The 21,403-nt window shown below is 47.4% G+C and overlaps 1 protein-coding gene across 1 annotated transcript; it reads left to right on the top strand.

Annotated features, from left to right (window-relative positions):
- Nucleotides 1-6,577: 6,577 nt before the first annotated feature.
- LOC144148768 (uncharacterized) lies at nucleotides 6,578-19,599 on the top strand. The gene is made up of 4 exons (XM_077680284.1): nucleotides 6,578-6,981; nucleotides 11,686-11,992; nucleotides 13,053-13,284; nucleotides 16,732-19,599. Exons 1-4 carry the CDS (start codon nucleotides 6,913-6,915, stop codon nucleotides 17,885-17,887), a joined length of 1,764 nt encoding a protein of 587 aa, XP_077536410.1. The 5' UTR covers nucleotides 6,578-6,912; the 3' UTR covers nucleotides 17,888-19,599.
- The last annotated feature ends 1,804 nt before the right edge of the window (nucleotides 19,600-21,403 follow it).

Here is a 21,403-nt window from a genome sequence, read left to right on the forward strand (position 1 = left end):
CAATTGGAGTACGGGTATGTAGAGAATTGGGTCTGCACATTCGCTGGTCTCAGTGCACATTCGCCGGTCTCAGCCACTGAGCCACCGCGCCGGTCCCGCCGCGGTGGCTCAGTGGCTAAGCCGTTGCGCTGTTGAGCACGAGGTCGCGGGTTCGATTCCCGGCCGCGGCGGCCGCTTTTATGATGGAGGCGAAAAGCAAAAACGCCCGTGTGTACGAGATTTCGGCGCTAGATAAAGATCCCCAGGTGGTCAAAATTAATCCGGAGCCCTCCACTACGGCGCGCCTCATCGCCTGCGTTGCGTCGGCGCGTTAAACCCCACAATCAATCAATCAATCATTCGCCGGTCTGCACATTCCAGAGGAGTGATGTCATAGCCGCGGCGGTGACGGTGCGCCGGAGCCGCTTGATAGTCGTTTCGCGTGGCTCTTGGAGAGCCGTGCTGTGCATGCGTCAGAAGCTGTGACTGGACTGGACTGGACTGGACTCGACTGGATTGTACTGGACTGGATTGGATTGGATTGGACTGGATTGGATTGGAAATCGTTTTAGCAGCAGACAGCATGATAATCAGCTAATCCTAGACAATTAGGAAACCTAAGAATAACCAGCTGAACCTTAGCCCACGCTACGTATATCCTGGCATAGCCGAGCTAAGCCACTGCTAATTTTTTTATATTAACTTGCAAACTGTATTTTGCGTTATCACTTTCACGGCCACCCTCGTCGCAGCGCCATCATCTGCTTCGATGTTACACGAAGCAACGCCGCCTGTATTAACATTGCCTGACGCGTCGCGCGCTTTTCAATGGGAAGGGTAGGGACGCTTAGTTCAGGCACTGATCCGCTATGTGGCGCGTGCCGGCGGACATCTCGCCTTACGTCACTGCTCGCGAGTCGCGAACGCTGCACCCACTTCTACGACGTGTGTCTGTCAGCTTGCCTTTTGGGCTTCAAGGGCCGTTTCGCTTACATCTTAGCCGTGACGGGGCGCTAGTTCTGTGGCGCACTGGGGATCTCGTTCAACGTGTCGCTGGGTTCATACTTGCTGCATATTTCCAAAGATAAAGACGGAGGCGGACTGAAATAGTCTAAGAACATACTGATTGTCGGGTAGACATATAGCTAACAGAAAGCGATATTTTCGGATGGGGCAGCCATTATTTTACTGATATTTTTCTTTCTGGAGTATTTGGAGAAGATAAAATTGCGTGCACGTTTTTTGTTCAGGCGCTCACTTCTACGATTACTTTACAATAATATCACGTGCTTTTAAACTTCAGAAAATTATAGGAAACAAAAGGATAAGCAGCTGCGATCCTGCCACGCTGTCCGGGCGCTTCTACAGTACAGTCCTCAATTTTAGAAGTGCGTACCGATGCGGAGTGCGAACAGGGGGGTCAAAACAATACCTAAATGCGGAGGGGATAGAGGTGGGATGCCCCACTCAGAAAATTTCAGGGCCTGTGATCCGAGTAGATAAGCGCGCAAAGCCGGCTTCAGCCTGCGGCAGCGCAAGGGATTTTGCTTCGTGACAAAAGAAGTTTTATCAGTGACAGACCAAGACAGACAGGCATGGTGAGAAACAAGAAGGCGTAGGAGCGCCGCCTCGGGAACGCTAAACAAACTTTACACTATTTTGCATAGTTTCCGAGAAGCAGCGCTGGCTGGCGGACACGAAAGCACGCTGGAAGGCTACGGAGCGGGGAAGGGTAGGAGAGAGCAACAGGAGAGTGGCTGTTTGGCCATTTTTCGCTCACACGTTAGGCACTGTTTATACAGGCGGCGTTGCACGAAGTTTATGACATCACCGCAGAAAAAGAATGCCGGGACTGTCGGTTTCCTGATCGATAATGGCAGCGAAACGTATCCCCTGATAAGGGAGACTGATGCCGACGATTCACGCATTCCTCGAGCTCGAAGGACGAATGGTGTAGTTGCTCCAGTCACAGCGGAACGGCTGTGTGTCATGTGAAGTAGCTGCGTAAGCGGCATAGCTAGGGCCAGCTGCACCACCAGCACTGACGACACAAGACGAGGAGGTCAGCAGCATCGCCAGCGACTTGCGCGCGCGACTCCGAACCTGCTTCATCTTGGGTCGCGATTCCGACCTCTCATCTGCTACTTTGGCTTTAACCAATACATACTCTTAAGCCCGTTCTACATGGGGCGAAGTTCCCGGCGAATTTGCAGCTTCGGCGCCGCTCGTGCGGCAAAACTATCTATTCTTGATGCTGGCGAAGCTACTGAAATAGGTCGCTTGGCCGCAGGAGCGGCGCCGCAGCTGCGAATGCGCAAGGGAATTCGCACCATGTAGAACGAGCTTTAGTAATTATTTTTTCTTATTTTCCCTCGTTTTTGATCGTGGGAACCACATGCTTACTAAAAGAAGTATGGACGAATTTAGTGCGTTGTGGTCTTTGTAATAAGGAGGAATGTACTACTGCTGCCTTGTGATTCTGTTGCACCAAACGAATGATTTATTGGTATTCGTAAAAACTACACATGAAGCGTTATTTTTGCGCAGTCCGACCCGCCGCGGTGGCTCAGTGGCTTAGGCGTTGTACTACTGAACCCAAGGGCACGGGTTTGATCCCGGCCGCGGCGGCCGCTTTTCTGTTGGAGGCAAGAAGCGAAAACGACTGTGTGTTCGAGATTTCGGCGTGCGTTAAATATCCCCAGGTGGTCACAATTAACCCGGGCCCCCCACTATGGCGCGCCTCATAGCTTTGACACGTTAAATCCCACCATCAACCAATATTTAATGTACAATGTCTCACTTATGAGGGTCAAAAGTATTTTTAAGCTACTGAACAGCGTTCAACAGCCCTTTGTGCGAAAGAGGGGCTGCTGCAAACTCACAAAAACTTCATTGCGCCGAAGGGGCGTCACATTTTTAGCCCCATTTCGGGGCAATGGCAGCCGCCATTAGCAAGCTCTTACTTCAAACCACGGGATCTTTACACAGGTTGAAGTTGCCATTGTGTGACGTTCCCGCTCTCGCCAACCGTTTGCAACACGTCACGTCGTCTCAGCCAATCACAAAGAGGCCGTGGCCTAAAGGCAATGTTTTTGCTGAATAGCAGAAACCATTTCGAGTTGGGCATGTTGGTATAGATTTATGGTAATGCGCTACAAAGATGAAGACAAGCAAGTACGCATGATGAAGCGCATGGCAAGCCTATACAGTGCCATGTTCGTTCATGTTGACTAGTTTTTCAACGGATCCTAGAAATTCTGAAGATTCAGTCGCAGGGAAAAGGTAAACGTTCGAACTGCTGCCGTTCAGCGTCATAAAACGTCAAAATGACGAATGCACACGCAGCCACTTTGTCAGCCGGAACCTCGACACAAAAGTGAAAGCCAATCAGAACAAGCTTCCGTTCAAGATGGCTAATTGACAGAGGAGGTACGAAATAGAGAATAGGGCACTTGGTTGTTTGGCACATTGCGGTGAGACACGTACGCCATGGACGTGGAGTTGTGAAGGGGGGCTAGGAAGTGAGGGTAAGTCGAAATCTGTCCCTTTAAGTACGAATACAGAGTCCCCTGAAATGGAAGCATTGTTTCCCACCGAACATATGTTAGGTAGCGAGGTATGAGTTATCCTCCTTTTCGAATAATAGAAAGTTCCGTGTTGTCCTCCTGGTCTGTTCGAAGTCACCGGCACGTATAACGTCACTAGCCAGGCTAATCGCTCCAGTGGAAGTGATAGACATGCCCTTGTTAAAATGATGACATTCTTCAGTAAAACGCCTGACGAGTGCTTGCATTTTCCCTCGTCTACGCCCGCAATGCTTACGGCGCACGCGCTACGTTCAAGTAACAGGCTCTGGTTGCTCCCCACATTTTTCTTGAAGTATAAGGCAGCATTGGGACAGGGTATTGTAACCATAGGTTTGTATGGTTATCGGTCATACTCCGAACAGCGCGTCACTCCTTGTGACACGCGATGTGTGCGTACCCTTTGCAATCACCACATGTGTCTCTGCTTTGTTTATGGGCGGACTGTTCCGACATTCAATTTTTGCAGCTTTGAGGCAAGCGTTCCGTGCATCACTCAGATTCAAATCATGGGGTTTGACGCGCGGAAGCTACACATGGGCTATGAGGTGCGCCGTATTGGAGGGCTGCAGATGAACTTCGACCACTTGGGGACCTTTACCGTGCGCCAAAAAATCTCGAACACGTATTTCATCCCTTCACCGAGTGACCGCCGTTAACCACAATAAAGCAATGCTTTTAACTGAACATTTCACCTAATGCGAGGCACATGCAGTTTAGAGGCGCAGAATTACATAAGGCCGCATTCATAGACGCGTTATTCCCAACTGCCGCTATGCCTGCCTCCGTTTTGTTGTACTTAACTCTTAGCTCTTGTGTTTTGTTTCATGTGTACGACCTGCCCAAATCTGTATGGAAATGACAAGTGTGAGCGAAAAATGAAGCTGATGGCCTGCGCATCTGCCAAATCCTTGTGTTATGCAGTGCTGGTCAAGGTTTAAAGCTAAAACCAACTCCACACTGGCACAATTTCTCCCTCGTTCATATTGATAAGTGAAACAATCTGGCGGTTCCCGCATGCTAAATTTAATCGGTCTATTGAACTAGTTTCTCTTGTCATAAATGCTGTAATTCCCAACATTGGCGATATGTACTTGATTGTGATGTAAAACGCTGCTTTTACGGTGTACGATATAACCTTATTTCCTGATGAAAAAAAAAAAAAACCCGCTGTAATACAAGCTCATGGAGTCGACGAAGATCCGAACAAAGCAAAGCTTTTCAAATAAGGTTATTTACAGATACATTGGCCTAGAGGCAATTCCAAAAAGCACACCCAGCCCACACGTGAAGCATTTCTCCGTTGAGTCAATGTTAAGCTAATCAGATAGAGAAAATACCTGCATGCACTCCGAAGTTATGCATTCCATAAATACCTCCGTAAAATTTGATTGCCGCAGCTGCACTGGGATGAGGGACTAGAAAGCACGTTACTTTAGCAAGCATGTTTCGTGGGATCGCTCCCGCAAAGTTTGTCTTAGACTAAAGCCGCACGAAGTCACCACTGTCTTGCACAGGTCCAGTGGAGGCTGCTTGAATGCGAGATGCTGGATGCCAGAGCGTCTTCTCTGATGCGCCAGAACCGCCAGGATGGAGTAAAAAAAATTGGCCGCGTATCTGCTACTTTCGTTGCAAATGTCGTCAAAAGACGATAGTCTTTATCGGCATTTGCGAAGTAAATGCCTCCCTTCGCTTTCCCGCTCACCTCTCATGTTGTTTCTCTTGCGTGGCGCTCCTCCCAAGGTAAAGACGCCAAAGGTTTGCTTAAATCATTTTAAATTTCCCGCGTTCCACTGCTCCAAACCGGTGTATCGATGCGAACGCTGCCGTACGCCGAAGACGCGCGTTAATCGAGGCGCCCTACTTCAGCGTTTATAGAACCGCGTTTCCCTACTCCACGTGCGTTGCAAGCAGAACGTGAAACCTATCTAGTGGAACCTTGCGTAACTGTTGCCGGTTGATTTCTTAAAATGGCGCCAGAAGCTATAGTGGCGCGGGCGACAGCAGGCGACGGCGGAGTGAATTTTTTTTCTGCAGTTGTTGAAGTATTTAATTTCGCAAAAGTCAAGCATGTTTGATTTTTTTATAAAGGAACACTGCAAATATCACTTCTGTATTGATTGGTTGTCTCTTATTTGCGTAATGTCTTGTTCTTCTTCAACAATGTTGACAAGTATGAACCATACACCAGACATAGACGGGTAGATTTAGCTGTGACTATATAAGACTATTGCGCAGGCATAGTTTTGCTTTGGCCGGTTGGCTGAATCGAGTCACAGACAGACAGACGGACAGACATACAGACATACAGACAGACCAAAATTTCTGGGTTTAAGTATCCCAAGAAAGACTATCGTCTTTAAAATTATCCGTTTACCTTGACTTCGCCCCGCTTCAGCCCACCACCATCATGGCATCACGTTTCTACCAGCCACACCCCCCCCCCCCCCCCCCCCGGGGCCCTTAGGCCACAGACATTATATTAACAGAGGGTGATAGACAAAACAAAGTTTAAAATTTAATTTAAAAGAACACCCTCCTACTCTTGCGCGCAATTAAAACCTGCAGCAGCGAAGTTATGGTAGCTGGTGTTGTTGCCGTTCTCTCTTTATTATCTACACCTCTTTGTTGCCTCCAATATATCCCAACCTACAAGAGGATTTCAATCGGTGTTTATCCGTTCCCTTTCATCCCTCTTCCAGCTGCGTTGCAGATTCCAGATGAAATTGTGTTTATGTTTCCGGCTTGCGCCCTTATCGCTTCTCCGATGAAACCTGCAGACGCCAGTTTTTTTAACGGGACGTGTGGAGCAGCTCCTACAGCTACGCGTAGTAAGCTGCTTTATGAGAGCGTCGTCGGGTGCTCGTTGCCGCATAGGCAGCATAAAAAGACGCTTGGTTCAAAGAAATCTATTGTTTCCGGCGGCCGCCCTAGGGAACTCCCGGCCGGCTCTGAAATCGCGCCACGGTGCGGCGTACTTGGGAAAACACAGAATCGGCGGGAACGCCGCCATTCTGTGTTAGCCGCCTACTCCTCCAGCGATAAGAAAGGACAATAGGCGTAGAGCAGCGAATTAGCGCTCGGATGGGGCCGATACTCAGTGGCCGATAAGGAAGGCCGCTGCATCCACAGAGACAAAAGCGCATGACACAACGTGTCTGCCCGCAGATACATTTCGACAGCCGTGGGACATCTGCACCTAGGCTCCCGCTCCTTTAATTGCACGGCGTTGCCGCTTCCGACTGCTTGACTGGGCGAAAGGCAAGAAAAAGCTTCCAGCGCAGGAGGGCTTTTCCGCACCCTTAGAGAGACAACCTCCCGAGCGCCGTTGCCTCACCCAAGCCATTCCATGGTGATCAAGAGCGGATATGTGGACGTGAAGCTGCCTCCAAGCGCCCGAAACAGTTCGACTTGGAAGGTGAGATCGTATATTATAACCTTTGTGTCACCATAAGTGTGGTTGTCTCCGTGACTGCGGTGTTGAGCCGCGCTCGGGCTGCTCATGCCCTTACATTTTCTTACGGAACAAAAAAAGAAGCCCAACAGCAAGGAACTCGGGCCCGCACTTCTTAGGTGGGCTTAAACCTGATTTTCCGCACACATGCATGTACTCTGTTCAAACCTCGGAGTGGCCACAGATCTTTTTTTCTTACTTGTTGAGGCATTTCGACAGCTAAAAAAGAAAGAAAACAAGCAAAGAACTAACCCGAAGCTTCACCTAGCCCATGCGATACACTGTTGTGCAATGGTTCGTAGTTACTGAAATGAGGTTGGGCTCTTCCATGCCCGCTGATGCCCCAGGCACAACTGCGGTTTAATTTTTCGCCCCTCTCAAACCCTTCTCGCCCAGTGGAAGGGTGGGGATGACATGAGCGGGTGTTAAAGAACACTGTCGGTGCAGTTGGAGAATTAGCATGGGTGCTCGTGACTGCGATCAAATACTGACCTCGTGATCGCAATAACGAGCTTCGCGCACTGTCTATGTCTGTGCACTAATCATTTTAAATGTGTGCTTCAGTTTTGAAGGTTGTTTTAAAAAAATACGGCTTACGATGCCGAAGGTCTGTTCGACCTTTCGTCGTTTATTGGTATGCACCACCTGGTATCTGTCCAGCACTGAATACGGCTGCCGGGTCCGCGTTAGAGCGTCCCGCATAGCACAACACACTGTTGTTTATCGCACCCGGGATAACCGCCAAGCTACTTTTATCGCCCGACACATCCCCATGAACTTGGTTTTACGGAGTCTCCACATGCGATATACGTGTATACGAATGGTAAAGCACAGCTATATATCAGTTTCGAGGAACCCCTCAAAAAACACTTCCCGTAAACGCGACTACAAGCTGCTGAGATTTTAATAAAAGGGGTTTTTGGCTGATAACATTGTAACATCGTGTGTGCAGCGCAATAAAACGCTCCATATAAACGAACTTCCTCACTGTTTCATTTCTTCATATTATCTGAAAAAAATTGACGAGACCAATGGCGAGGCTTGACTTGATTTTCATAGGGCATATCACCTAGACGTTATGCCGTATGGTGATCCCTTTTCCGGAACTCACATGGCTTATCATGAAAGAAAGCAAGCCTTTTTTTTTTTATTAATGTCACACCAGTTTGAAGTGATGAACACTAGAGGCGCGCCTTATTAAGGAGTCTCCGGAAATCGTGCATATATCTCACAGCAACTTCACGAGAACACAATCCGAACGCATGCTGGACTCTAGCAAGACCGCGCAAATTCGGAAGGACACGGATCCACGTGTAAGTATAAAATCTTACCCACACGTGCGCTCGTGTATACCGACCATCGTATACTGACCGTATGTACTGCTCTACGGTTAAGCCATTCGTTCGCGACAGGCAAATCAGAGATGCAGTGTACTAGAACTTTGTTGTTCACTTTGATGAAGTAAGTGTTCCTGCTTAACCGATGTTTTTAAACAGGAGGCTACTGCAGGAAAAGTAAAATGGCCCCTGATTGAAGATTTAATTGAGCTCGCAGCGTTCACACAGATGCCCCGCCTTTAACACAAAATTGATGCGTGCACACGGCTAAACTTTCTTTTTGATTATTTGACACATTTTGGTTGTTCTCTTTACTTTAGTTTTATGCCACCTCTGCGAATGCTGAAAGCACCGCACCAAATTGGACACTCCGAAAAGAAAATATGACGACCGGAGGTGGGGCATATTTATACGCGCACCCATTCGTCTCTGTCGCGAGGAGGGAACGAAACGAATTCATCTTCTTGTGGAGAGGGATATTGCTCCTCATCCTCCACGAGTACAGTTCCGCACCAGTAAATGCTAATGCTTCTTGTGCCCCCTGTTGAACTGAATGCGCAGCGTCACGGGGATCTAGCTGGGCAAATATGTAAGAACAATAAAATAAACAGCCTCGTTACCTTATTCACGGGGAAACAAACACCTGCGCCTCAAACTTACAGATAAAATGTACAAAACGGGTTTTATGAAGACACTCTTACCTTGTTAGTCTCTCTAGGGAAAACATCACAGCCCTGTCGCACTTTTTTTGCTCGAATGCCCGCAAGAGGTGCTCTGAAGCGAAGTGGCGAGTTAAGCTCTTTTAATTTTATTTAGCGTTAGAACGACGCAGACACATTTGGAGAATAAACACCGTGACGTGCACTGCGAGAATTAAATATGAAATAAAACAGGTGAAAGGCTGTCTCCTGCACGTCGTACGAGTAAAGTGGTGGCAGTATTCATTGAATCAGGATTAAAAAAAAATTACGTCCAGCAGACGTAAGTTTGCCTTGCATAGGGGGCGGGAATAGTAGCGGTCCGCTGGCTTAGGGGGTGGGGACAGAAAAGCAGAAAAAAGACTAATGCATAGAGATATAGTTTACACGTGGCAAAAAATGAAACGGGAAACACGACAAAGACATATCGCAGTAAAAGTTATGAGGTGAACAACGCGTCCAGCCTTTTCGTTCGCCTGGTCTAGGTCGAGCGTTACGCAGGGGTGGGAGCAGGTCCCCAGACCCGCCGATAGAGGGCGCACGGGCCTCGCAGGGGCGCGTTCCTCTTCATCACGCTAGGGGAGGGAAAGGGGAGGGAGTCATATCGATCGCGCCGCTGACGTTCAGCTGCCGATTTATTTGCTCGAACCATGGCGTTTGTGTAGCGACGGCGCTACCGTTCTCGGGCTATCGCCCGTTTACGTTCAATCCGACACAAGAAAACCACTGCTCCGCTGTTTCAGAAGATTTCACACCGTGGGTAGAGCTGGGTTTAATTTAGCTTTTAGTTTACGTACATGTCGCAAATTTCGAATGTGTTCTATGCTTAGTTAAAGTAAACGCGAGGAGAAAGAACTGCTATAAAGATGAGCACAAAAAATAAAATAAATATTCCAGTGGGTATGCAAACTCACTTTCTCCGGTTTCCAGTGTGGGACAAATCCCATTGACTTCGTTCGATGAAAGAACGCTTTTCGCCTCGCACACATGCCGCTTGATAAAATTTTTCAATCGCGGATGTTGAGGCCGCTTTTCTGACGGAGGCGAGAAACTAAGACGCCTGCGTCTCGAAATCTCAGCGCACGTTAAATTTACTCAGGTTGGTTAAATTATTTCGCAGTTGTCCATAAGGCCGCGCCTCGTAGCCCATACCCCACAGGTGGCTACGGTTCGTAAAACCACAAAATTGCAATTTTTGGTTGGCACTGGTAAACAAATTATGCCTTTGTCAGCATAATCAAGCTAGCCTATTTCAAGGTAGTCACATTAGGACGATAGTTACAAATACTCATGGTTCGCACCACTAATAATTTTTTTGATGCCTTCGGGCAATAAAACGTCGAGCCGTCAAATATCGCCATCTCCCGCTATTGAGCATCAACCTTTGCGAACGCGAGTTAAACACTTGACAATTCGGGAGATTTTACGAATGTGGCTTCAACCCGTTCACGTGGAACCGGCCGAGGCAGGCCAATAACGCTGTGGCACTTAAAGAGCCTTCATATCGCGAATTTGACTCCCCTGTATTACTTGCATTGTGACGATATCTCCGAACTTTTGCGCTCGCTACTATTTGTAGTAGCTCAGTTTGAGGCACTTCACACTGGAAAACAAAGCAGTGCACCGTAGAAGATAATAGAGAAGGACTTCATGCTGGGTGTTCGCTCCTCCCTTTTTTTTTGTAGCAGATATCCGTTGTGAACGTGAGCGCCAAAGCAGGAGGCATAGAGGTCACTGTAACCCCTCCGTCTGCCTCCAGGAAAGGTCAGCCAGCGCCACTCCTACACAGAAACAGAGGTCAAGTGAATTTGTGAAATAAAAATTTAATAAAATCTTCAATGATACTCATTTTATGGGCTTGGGCCCACCCTTACAAGGTTGCATTTTTTGTGAGATTCTGCCGTTGACAAGCGAGGTTAGAATAAATTGATTGATTGATTGCAGGGTTTAACGCACCGACGCTACACAGGCGATGAGGCCCGCCGTAGCGGGGGGCTCCGGATTAATTTTGACCACCTGGGGATCTTTACCGTGGGCTGAAATCTCGAAAACGCGGGCGTTTTCGCTTTCGCCTCTATCAGAAAAGCGGCCGCCGCGGCCGGGAATCGAACCTGCGTCCTTGGGCTCAGCAGCACAACGCCTTAGCCACTGAGCCACCGCGGCGAGTGGGGTTTGAATAAACCGAGTCGCTCGTGCCAGGCCCAGCGGTGATGAGTGAGCAATGCGTTTTGATCATGATGAAGGGCTCCACGTAACAGCAAGCTACACATAGCGCTCCAAAAAGCAGGTGGCTAACATGACGCTTTGTGATATGCTGTGTATACCAGGGAAGTGCACCTTAATGCCTTTGGTTTTCACTGGGGGTGAGTTGTACTCCAAAACCGTGGCATCAAATGTCAACATTTTTGCACTCTTACTAGAACTAATAAATGAGTAGTTGAATATCCCTCCTCCAGTACTGTATGCATACTGCTGTGTTTGTGAACTCACGTGCCGGAGTTTCGGCCCCGCAAGCATTCTTGAAAAGCACGTGATCCACTGATATTCGGTGTGTGCGCAGCGACTGTACTGTTGGTGATCTGCAGGCGCATTGCACAAAGTGTAAACATTTTTGCTGCTTGCATTGCCCACAGAGCTGGAAGCGGAAATGGGTGGACCTCACCCAGCTCGACTCAGCGCCGGGCCAGGCGTGCGAGGTGCTGCTGGAGGTTCGAGCAAGCCGCAACTCGGGTGTTCAGGCCCGCGGCACTCTTTCGCCCAAGACCGCCCAGGTGTTCCGCTGCAATTCGGGGTCGCGCGAGTTTGCCGTAGCTGTACGTTCCGGCCAGCGGCAACCTATGGTATTCCTGGCTGGTGACAGTGAAACGCAGAGTCAGGAGTGGATGGCTGCCTTGCGGGCACTCCTCTGGCCTCCAGTGCCCATGGTGGAGCTCGAGAACGGTACGTGCGCCTCAGTCTCGCATATATGGCGTGCCCCGGGTCAAATCACTAGCATGCTGAATGAACGCATCTTACGTAGGAAATAATTTGTTTTAGCACCCGTTTGTGGAAAGGTTGCAGGTTTGTTTCTCAGGCTGAGTCGGCTTTTGATGCGAAGCAGAAAAGATTCTGGGCTTTTATTTTTATTTGTGTACAGTTTCCATAGTTTTTACATTGCTCAGGGGAGAAAGAGAAAATAAGCTAAGAAAATTGAAAAGCACATATCACGTAAATACATGGGAACATTGACTGACTAACCTTCCTGATTAAGGAATGCATCTTACCACAATCCGGTAAAGCGAGCGACCAGGGCATAAAACGCTGTTTCTTACGGGTCTCCATGAAACTACGCCCATGGTAACTATACCTAAACGAAATTCATGACCTGCAGCAAGTCACATTGACAATGGTTTGAGTATTTCAATGGTTGCGGGGTGAATCAGTTGAAATAAAATTTGATGTCATCAGTCGACCAGATTTAGGGACAATTCCCAAGGAGGAGCAAGTTTCTGCAAAATAAAATTTGACATCCACCTCGTTGCAGCCTTACGGTTACAAGGGAAGGTTGTACAACTTTCCTTTGTAGCTGTAAAGCTGCATTGAGGTAGATGTCAATTTCTTTTTCGTTGATGTGTAATCAAATGACCCCAACGAGCCTGGTGCAATCTTTTGGTTACATGCGAGGGCGAGATTACATTTTTAAGTTTTCTAACAAATGCCTACATTGAAAAAACAAAGCGATTTTGTCGCGCATAGTTTTTATCAGTCACCATTTGTACCAGGAACTGTGGACTCCTACAATGAGGATAGTTTTTGTGAATAAGCCCCGCGACTAAGCGAATAAAAACGACATTCTCTTAATATATTGCGTTCCCAATACCCGTTGGATCTATTGTCTTCATAAATGACACGCTTTAAGAATAAGACTAGCTTAGCAAGGTACCATTACACAATTCTTTAAAAAATTTTTCAGGATGTGTAAAAGACATACGTGACCACTAGTGTTGTGGCGTATGCGCAGTTCTGGGCTTCAACTTTGAGGCGTCGCTGATAGATGACGCCTGGAGCGGCCGCGCAGGCCTCCTTGGCAGCTACGGGAACCTGTCCATCAGTGGCCACAAGCTCATACTGACGCATCCGCATACGGAACACGTGATTCAAGAATGGTACCTCAACACTCTCACTCGGTTCCAAGTTTACAAGAACAAGCATGAGGCTGACCACGGCAAACTTCTGGCCATCGAGTGCGGGAGGTAAGATCCTCTTTCTTTGCCATAAGCCACCTGCCAGAATTGAAACCTTCAGACCACCTGGCATCCTCCCAAGAAGATCCACTTCCGTTAGGGCGATACCTACTTACTCATCTGGCCTCCTTTCCGCACCTTGTCTGTGAAGTAAAAGAATAATCGGTTTTATTCTGCTAGAGTAAAAGTGAACTCAGGAAAAATACGTTTGTGGGAACACGGCGCCTGTTGAACAAGGAATCATTAAATGGACACCCACGCAAATGGGAACGTACAGCCATGGACAAATAAAATACCAACCGAGGAACGCACGTCCAACGATACCGATGCCGTCATCTGGCAGCGGCCGTGGAAAATACACGGGCATGTGCAGTAGAGGTGTCGGGAGCGAGGGTGCGTGTCCCACTGCGATATGTTGCCCTCTCCTCACTCGCAGGCTTGCCTTGTCATTCCGCAAGGGCACTGAAAAACAAGTGTTAGCCATGGGGCAGATATAACTGCGGCCACTGCGTGCTTTGCGCACACGAGCGCCCGCTCTCCGTCTGTGCTGGCGCCACATTGCTGAGATAGCTTTGCATGGGTGGTGCAGTAACTTGAGCAACTAACGATGAACACCTGGGTCACGATCAATACCATGTTCAGTGCTGCCGGCTCCGGAGATTTCTACAAGCGGAGATTTCTACCTGCGAAAAAAAAGAAACGAAAAAATCGGGCTGCCAACATTGTTTGTGTAGAGTAACTGGCCTATAGAACAGTTGGAGCTGCCTAACTTTTTAATTTTGGCGAATACTAGATTTCTGTCAGTAATTATCCCAACCGACACAAAGCTTGCAGTTAATATATATCGTTGGAGACAAATTGTAGTGGTATATTGATTGTTTGCTACAAGCACCGAATCCGCAAAGTTTCTCAGCCATGACTGCGTCAAACAAAGGCGGATTCTTGGCGGCCATCTCGTTGTTCAATTCCAGAGCCAGTGCACCACGAACTCAAAACAATGCAGTACCATCAGAAATTAGGCGGCATGCTTTTATTTTTTTCTCCACTTCTGTACGCTGGTTTTCTTCAAGAAAGCATAACGAACTCTACATTATGCATTGTGAGATCGCGCACGCGTTTGCCACGACAGCACTGGCCGCAGCTGCGAGCAATTACGCGCCGCATTGCTCTATGTACGACCAATACCCTCAGCTGTGGCGGCGGTAGTGCTTGCAGCGCCCTTGCGGCATGGCGACAAGGCAAGCGTGCGAACGAGGAAAGGGCGACGTATCGCAGTGGAACACGCACCCTCGCTCCCGACATCTTTTCTGCGTCTGTCCGTGTCTTTTCCAGGGCCGCCTGCTAGGTGACGGCACCAGTATCTTCGGCAATTTGATTTCTTCGGTATTTGATTTGGCCATGACCGTTCGTGTAATACAGCGTGTGTGCATCCATCAGTGCTCAGAAATTTTCATTGCGGGCTACGTTGAAACACGACTTCAAAGGCTCAGATCCCACGCGTTCACAGGTGCGCTCAAATCGTTCTTACAGTTCGCATCGTCTTTTGCATTATTCATCGTACTGTGTTCTGAACCAGAGCTTTCCGGAGATACTACATGAAGACGACAAATATTTCTGCAAGAGGGGAGAGGAGAACTTTCGTAATAGCTGAAAGCAGCACGTTACGCCTCGCGCATACCACCTCCAGGAGTCGTACTGCGTCCACCCTCAGTTTGGAAAAAGAAGCAAAAAAAAAAAAAATGAACCATGGTTGCAGCTTTCCACGTTATGACTCTTCCGAAATAGTATTGTCTCTAATACTCCGTCGCGCTTGATCTGAAAGTGGTCGATGCAGGCATAGGGGACACTTGCGGATTTGCTTTTTCGCTTGAATTCTAGAGAGCGCACAACTTCACAGATGTAGCTTGTTGCAGAAAGGAGCGTCCTCCTCCTCTTTTTCTATGCTAGGTGCAGTCTGTGGTGCGGGCTAAGTAAAATTCTGTGACGCTTTCAGCTTACACTACAGCAATAAAACCCGAAGAAAAAAAAAACAATCGTTCCGTTCATAGGAGTGCATAGGCAGTCTGTCCTGGCCACAAGCATCACTGTTCGCCCCTTCGGCACGTTTTGTGCATAGAAGTTTCGGGCCTCCGCTTTCGTAGTTGAGCAGAAGCAGGCTGCATACGCAAAATTATACATTTTTTTTTTTCAAATTTTGAGACATTTTATTCAGTTTGCTATTAAAATGAAATGCCTTTTACATACGCTATTTGCTTACTTTGTACATGGCAGTAGGTAACCTGCGATAACTGGGCATCCTTCGAGCCCTCGATTAGTAAAGCAACGGCGAGGCAAGATATTTGTCTATGCGGTACGCCTAGTTTCACAGCGTACTCACTGAAGTTATACAACGTATATAGAAGAAAACTGTTAGGTGACAGTAAATGTCTTTTTTCTTCTCTTTTTCGTTATTTAAATTACGTCAACATTTTTTTTCAAATAAAATTTCTCCCTGCTTGTGATTTGTTAAAACATAGAGCATCGCGGGTGCCCGAATTTAAAATGAACTGTCGTACCCCTATAATCTTCATTCTGTTCTTGTAAATTTGCCCTAAAAACTTAATACTTGAGCCGAAGGCTTGTTTGGTGCTAAAGACAATTCTTTACATGTACAATGATCTTCGAATACTTTTCAGACGCCGATAGGCTTAGTTCTCGATGTGGTGTTTCTTAAATAAACTTTTGCCAGTTGTTTGCTAGGCAATTTTAAGACAACGTGTTCATAATTTGCTCAAACTGCTTTTTACTTACGCGGCGTTCAGCGCAACTAAATGAGCACCAAACGGACTATTTCAACAGTCTACACTGCCGCAGTGGCCATTGTGCATATCGAGTTCTACGAAGGAAGACCACACGACGATTTGAAAGGGATGGTGAAGACCAGTGCAACTTTAGTTCATTCACAAGATAGCCACGTCTCAATAACAATCACGCCAAGTTAAATGTCGAGTTCGAACACTTAAGCTGTAGATAATAATTCAATAACGAAAACATATGAAGGAGTCAAGACTCACACTCCGAAGCCAATTTCCTCCACTTTCCCTATGAAGTTCAAGGCACCACACTAGTTCCTGTTTCGCGACAACTGACAAGAGCTACAGCCAATATACATGATTGTGCAATTTTACTGATTCCCCTGGTTTTGCTTGATCGCGCCGCTTAAATGCCGGCAAGAGGTGAACAGACTGATTACTGGTATACTTTCTCAACGACGTGACTGATGTCGTTCCATATAGGGGTAATGTGAAACTCAATATTAGTGGTGCCTTTTGGAAACAACAACATACTTCGCGGACGGAATGAAGTTGAGCGAGTTATCAAAGGTTACTTCTCTGAAACAAAACAGTATGTACGTTGTGTTCAACGTCGCCCTAAAGTCAGAATTTTAATCTGGCTTTTCTTTTTTTTTTTTTTCAGTGAGAGCTCCACAGGGAAGGGTGTGCTGCAGTTCTACTGCCCGGAAGCCCTGAACTTCGTCTACACCCTACGTGGCGTGGTCCAGGGTATCCTCAAGCGCATGACGCATGAGCAGTACAGCTGGAGGGAGCAGCAAGAAATGCGCACTCAACAGTCCGTGCGACGCGAAAGCCTGCTTCCACAGCACGCGCCCGATTCTCAGGACAGCAGCGGCTACAGCGTACCCAAGTCTAACGCCATCTCCGTGCTACAGATGCCCACTTTCAAGGGGCCACTGCCACCGCCCCGGCTGGATGAAGGTCGGGGTTTCCCTTGCTCTCGGCAGTCGCATTTGTCCATCTCTACTTTCGATTCGGGCATCTCGGTCACGTCAGGGCCCCTGGAGAACGAGCTCGAATCACCCGTATCCGAGGTAGCGTTCAGCGTCAGCAGCGATACCAGCGAAGGCATCTACGAGAGGCTGGAGGACGTGCTGCTGAGGAGGCCTTCGCTCGAAACGAAGATTGACGTCCCTCCACCGCTGCCGCCTAAAAATCACAAGCGGCGCAAGTCGGAGCCAACTAAGTCCGCATCGGCCGAGGAGGCCGTCAGCGTTTCGCCGTCTCCAAACAAAAGTATTGTGAGGCCATGTTCGATGCCAGGAGCCTTGGTGCCTTGTGAGAAGGGGGAAGGTAGTCTAGTCTCGCCTTATGGCACAATATCGAAAGTAAAAGTCAATAACAGCCTCAATGTTAACATTCTTGAAGAGGTTCCTGAATCGTGCGGTGTAACAGAGGCAGGCGTGGACGAATTCGGTGAACATGTCTTGCACCAGTCAATGGAGGCACCTCAAGCCACTGATTGCCCTTCGCTGGAAGAAAAGGAGAAGATGGACACGAACTTGGGGGAGACGGAGCCTACAGTAGCCTCAGCAGATAACAATGGCGTCACCTCTGAAATCTGCGCAGAGGCAAGAAATGTAACTGGACATACTTTGCAGCATACGGACGTCGCGCAGTTAGCAGATCAGGCTGAAGAAACTAGGGTGAACTGGGCCGAGCAAAGTGTCTTGCAGGATAAAATTCGTCCCTGCTCAATGGTAGCGTCCTGCTGTCATGCGCGTTGCGAAACAGCCCGAACACGAGCCTTTAGCTTGCCCAGCATGTATATACGATAACTTGTAACTTTACCGTGCATATATGTGTCGGTTCTTTTTAAACTGCAGTGATTAAAGCTTGTGCAAAGCGTCACCGATGCTGCAGCGAAGGTAAAGGGCATCCTTTATGCGTCCACTCCTGCCATAAGTAATCAAGTCTAGTGCCACTCCATGTGTATTGAATATTGTTACACAACTCCTTAAGAAGCATAGGAAAAGGAAATGACGCCTCGATTTTCATTACGATGCTTGACTTGTTTTTACCAATCATGGCTCTTCATGTTTGTATAGCCAATCAAATAACTTGGAGATGCAAACTACCATTTTACGCTCACCTTTGTACCAGTCTCAAATATTCATCTTTTTTACGTGAGTATGATGTACAGATTGTTGTCTGGTTGCATTGTTGAAAGTTATCCTTGTAATGCGGGCGTTGAATGCAGTTTTGGATGTTGCTTAATATTATTGTAGAGCGTCTTGTATACGAATATTTCAGTCATGCATTTCATTCTGAGATGAGGCGAAGACTGCTACCTGAAGCTACGGTCTCCACATTACATTATACTATGGAAGTTATCCTTTACCCTGAACTGTACCTTACTTAATGACCTGCTGCCAGCGGCGAACCCCGCACTTAATTTCTAGCCACAGAAACTCAGCTTTTATTGGCTCATATGTTGAACTACACTTAGGTTTTGACGCTGCGCGGGTCTTCCAAGAGGTTAAAAGTGGGCTGAATTGTCGATGTAACAGCCTGTGTGGCAGGAGTATTAAAGAAACTTGTATGTCACCACACAAGCTGAAATACAACTCAAACAATCGTCTGTATTCAAGCATGGTGTAAGCTGATGTGCTCTTCAGTTTGTTTTAACAGCAAAATTATTACTATCATTGCTGAAACTTGAAATAGTAGCAAGTTTTTGTTCCCAGCAATGCATCATTTTGGCATTAAATAGACCACAGCTCTTCTATTTTATGTACATATTTATATGGGTGAATTCTGCTGTAGTTTGTAGTTTCTCTGCTGTAGTTTCTCTACTGGATTCTGCTCTAGTTTGTAGTTTCTGTGTATTCGAAGTTATCTCGCATTTCGTATTGACCGTTCTGTCGACAAATCACTGGCTCGCTATAATACTGGAGGGGTGGGTAAGGTAACAAAATCCTTACGCACCTGGATAAGTTACGATGTGCAGGCTGTTGTTCATGCGATATCATATAATAAACAGGCTCCAAAGAAATTTTCAATGCTTATAGTATTTCTTACAAATCTCTGGAAGCATTGCCTGGCAAGCAAACCAAACCAGCAGAAGGAAAAGATGAACTGCGGGATAATTTCTGCATGTTTTATGATTTTATTAGTAAAAATCGGTCAACAATTGTTTCACTCTGGGTGCTTTCCAGCTTATGATGGCATGCTGCAAGGATAGTGCAATGAGTGTGCAACAGCTCATTGTACTATAGTTCTTTTTTCACACGTGGCACCAGTGCTTTGCTATATGTATGTGTAAAGGTTACTCCTATTCGTGGTACTTTACATTTATACATGTTGCAATGAAAGGTTTCGACGGGCAACCCAAATCATTGTGTGAACGCGTACTGTCGTATATCTGATTTACGGATCTCAAGTTGATCATGTAAATTTAGAGCAAAATGTGTGCAGTGTATATATGCCACCGACATCATGTACTATAGTTATTCATTGCTATTAAAAGCGTCTGATGTAAACAACTTGACTGAAATGTTTCTTGTTTTTTATTCCCCTGTTTTTAACGGGGTAGCGATTATTATCCCATTGAGGAAAAAAGCTTGTGTCAGCGGTGTCGGTAGCACCGAAACCACTCGTAAACCCAGGTGGCTGCACCGGGTCCATAGCGCGTGCTACTCAGCAATAAAACACAAAGAACCGCCATGGTGGTTCAGTGGCTAAGGCGTTGTGCTGCTTAGCATAAGAACACGGGTTCGATTCCCGGCCGCGGCGGCCGCTTTTCTGATGGAGGCTAAAAGTGAAAACGCCCATGGGTTCGAGATTTAAGTGCACGTTTAATATCCCTAGATGGTCAAAATTATTCCGGAGCCCTCCACACCGTAAGCATTCTAATAAAACACAAAGATTCACGCTTCTAGGTAACGCCTGCGCATGCGGAGATCAATGGGCAAAGTGCAGGGTAAAGCACGTTATACAGGTGCGAATTTTCCCCACGAATTCACAGCTGCGGCGCCGCTCGTGCGGCAAAACGATCTTTTCTCGTTGCTGTGGCAAATTGCCCCAAGTTTAGTACAGTAGAACGTCTCCTGTGATCGTACCTTGGCCTTTGGCATTTGTCGCAGCAATGAAAATACGAAAATAGACCGTTATGCCGCACGAGTGGCGCTGCAGCAGCGAATTCGCAGGGGAAATTCGCACCTTGTATATTGTGCTTACCGCGGGGGTTGCGGCGGTCGTTTGGTGTCCAACGGCGTCGGCATGTCACCAAGCACTATCCCGTGGGCCTCATCCAGCGGCTCATCAGTCGCTATAGTGAGCCACGCTGTGCGCGGCCGCAGAATTGTCTACAGCCAAGTGCCAACGTGGCAACTCTAAAAAAATAACCCGCACCAAAAAAATTTGGAGCCTCTCCATTCTGTAAAGGTGGATGACAAGCAAAGCTGTATATAGACTACACATCACACACAAGGTTAGAGAATGTAAATGTATTTATTTTTTCATCCTTTCGTAATGATAGTGTCTATGGCCTAATGATTACTTAGTGAAACTTGGAAGATCTAGTGTTTTATCCCAGCAGACAAACATGGGGCTGTCCGTTTCACTTCTGTATAAGACGATTTAATGGCAGCAGATGGGAATTTCAAAAAAAAAAAAAAAAAAAAACGGCAACTCCACCATGAACTATTATAGCAAAGCTTTCCAGCTCTACCAGCCAACGGTTCGTTCGTGGCGTGCGGGACAACAAACTCCCAACGCGGCGGAGGCGGTGGCGGGGAGGGGCGGAGGGTTTCACTCACGGAGCACACTGTAGATGGCGGGGCGAATTTACCCAGCGTTCCCCGCGCGGAAATACTTGCTGACCGGCGTCGGCGTCGGCGTCGGCGGTACGGCTTTGTCGTCTGCTTTAGCGACGGTTGTTTTGGGACTGTTTTGACGCAGCTTCGCGTTCATTGCGCGCTGCCTTCGCACGGCTTGATTAACTTGTTGGACAGTACCTCCAGGGCAACCCGCACCCGACGGAATTAAGTGGTCTTACGGCAAACATACGTTAAGGATTTGTTTGCAGGGCTGGAAAACAAAATGTACAAACCACATACAGACATCTGGCCGATAGAGAAACGCTACCTTTTGCGCACTGCTTGCCGTAAATGGGACTCTGTTTGATAAATTGGTGAATGCCAATACGGTTGTGTTTTAAGAGGTACTTCAAAAGGCGAAAGCAGCAACTGGTTCTGATAAATAGCGATTATAGAAGTTCCCCCAGTTTTCTCGCAATTCTCAAGCTTATTAAACTAACTAGTTAAAATCGGTATTATTAGGAATCACTAAAC

Source organism: Haemaphysalis longicornis, unplaced genomic scaffold (genome assembly GCF_048455015.1).
Source record: "Haemaphysalis longicornis isolate Haplotype H1 unplaced genomic scaffold, Haemaphysalis longicornis Haplotype H1 scaffold_1, whole genome shotgun sequence".
Classification (NCBI taxonomy): Eukaryota; Metazoa; Arthropoda; class Arachnida; order Ixodida; family Ixodidae; genus Haemaphysalis; species Haemaphysalis longicornis.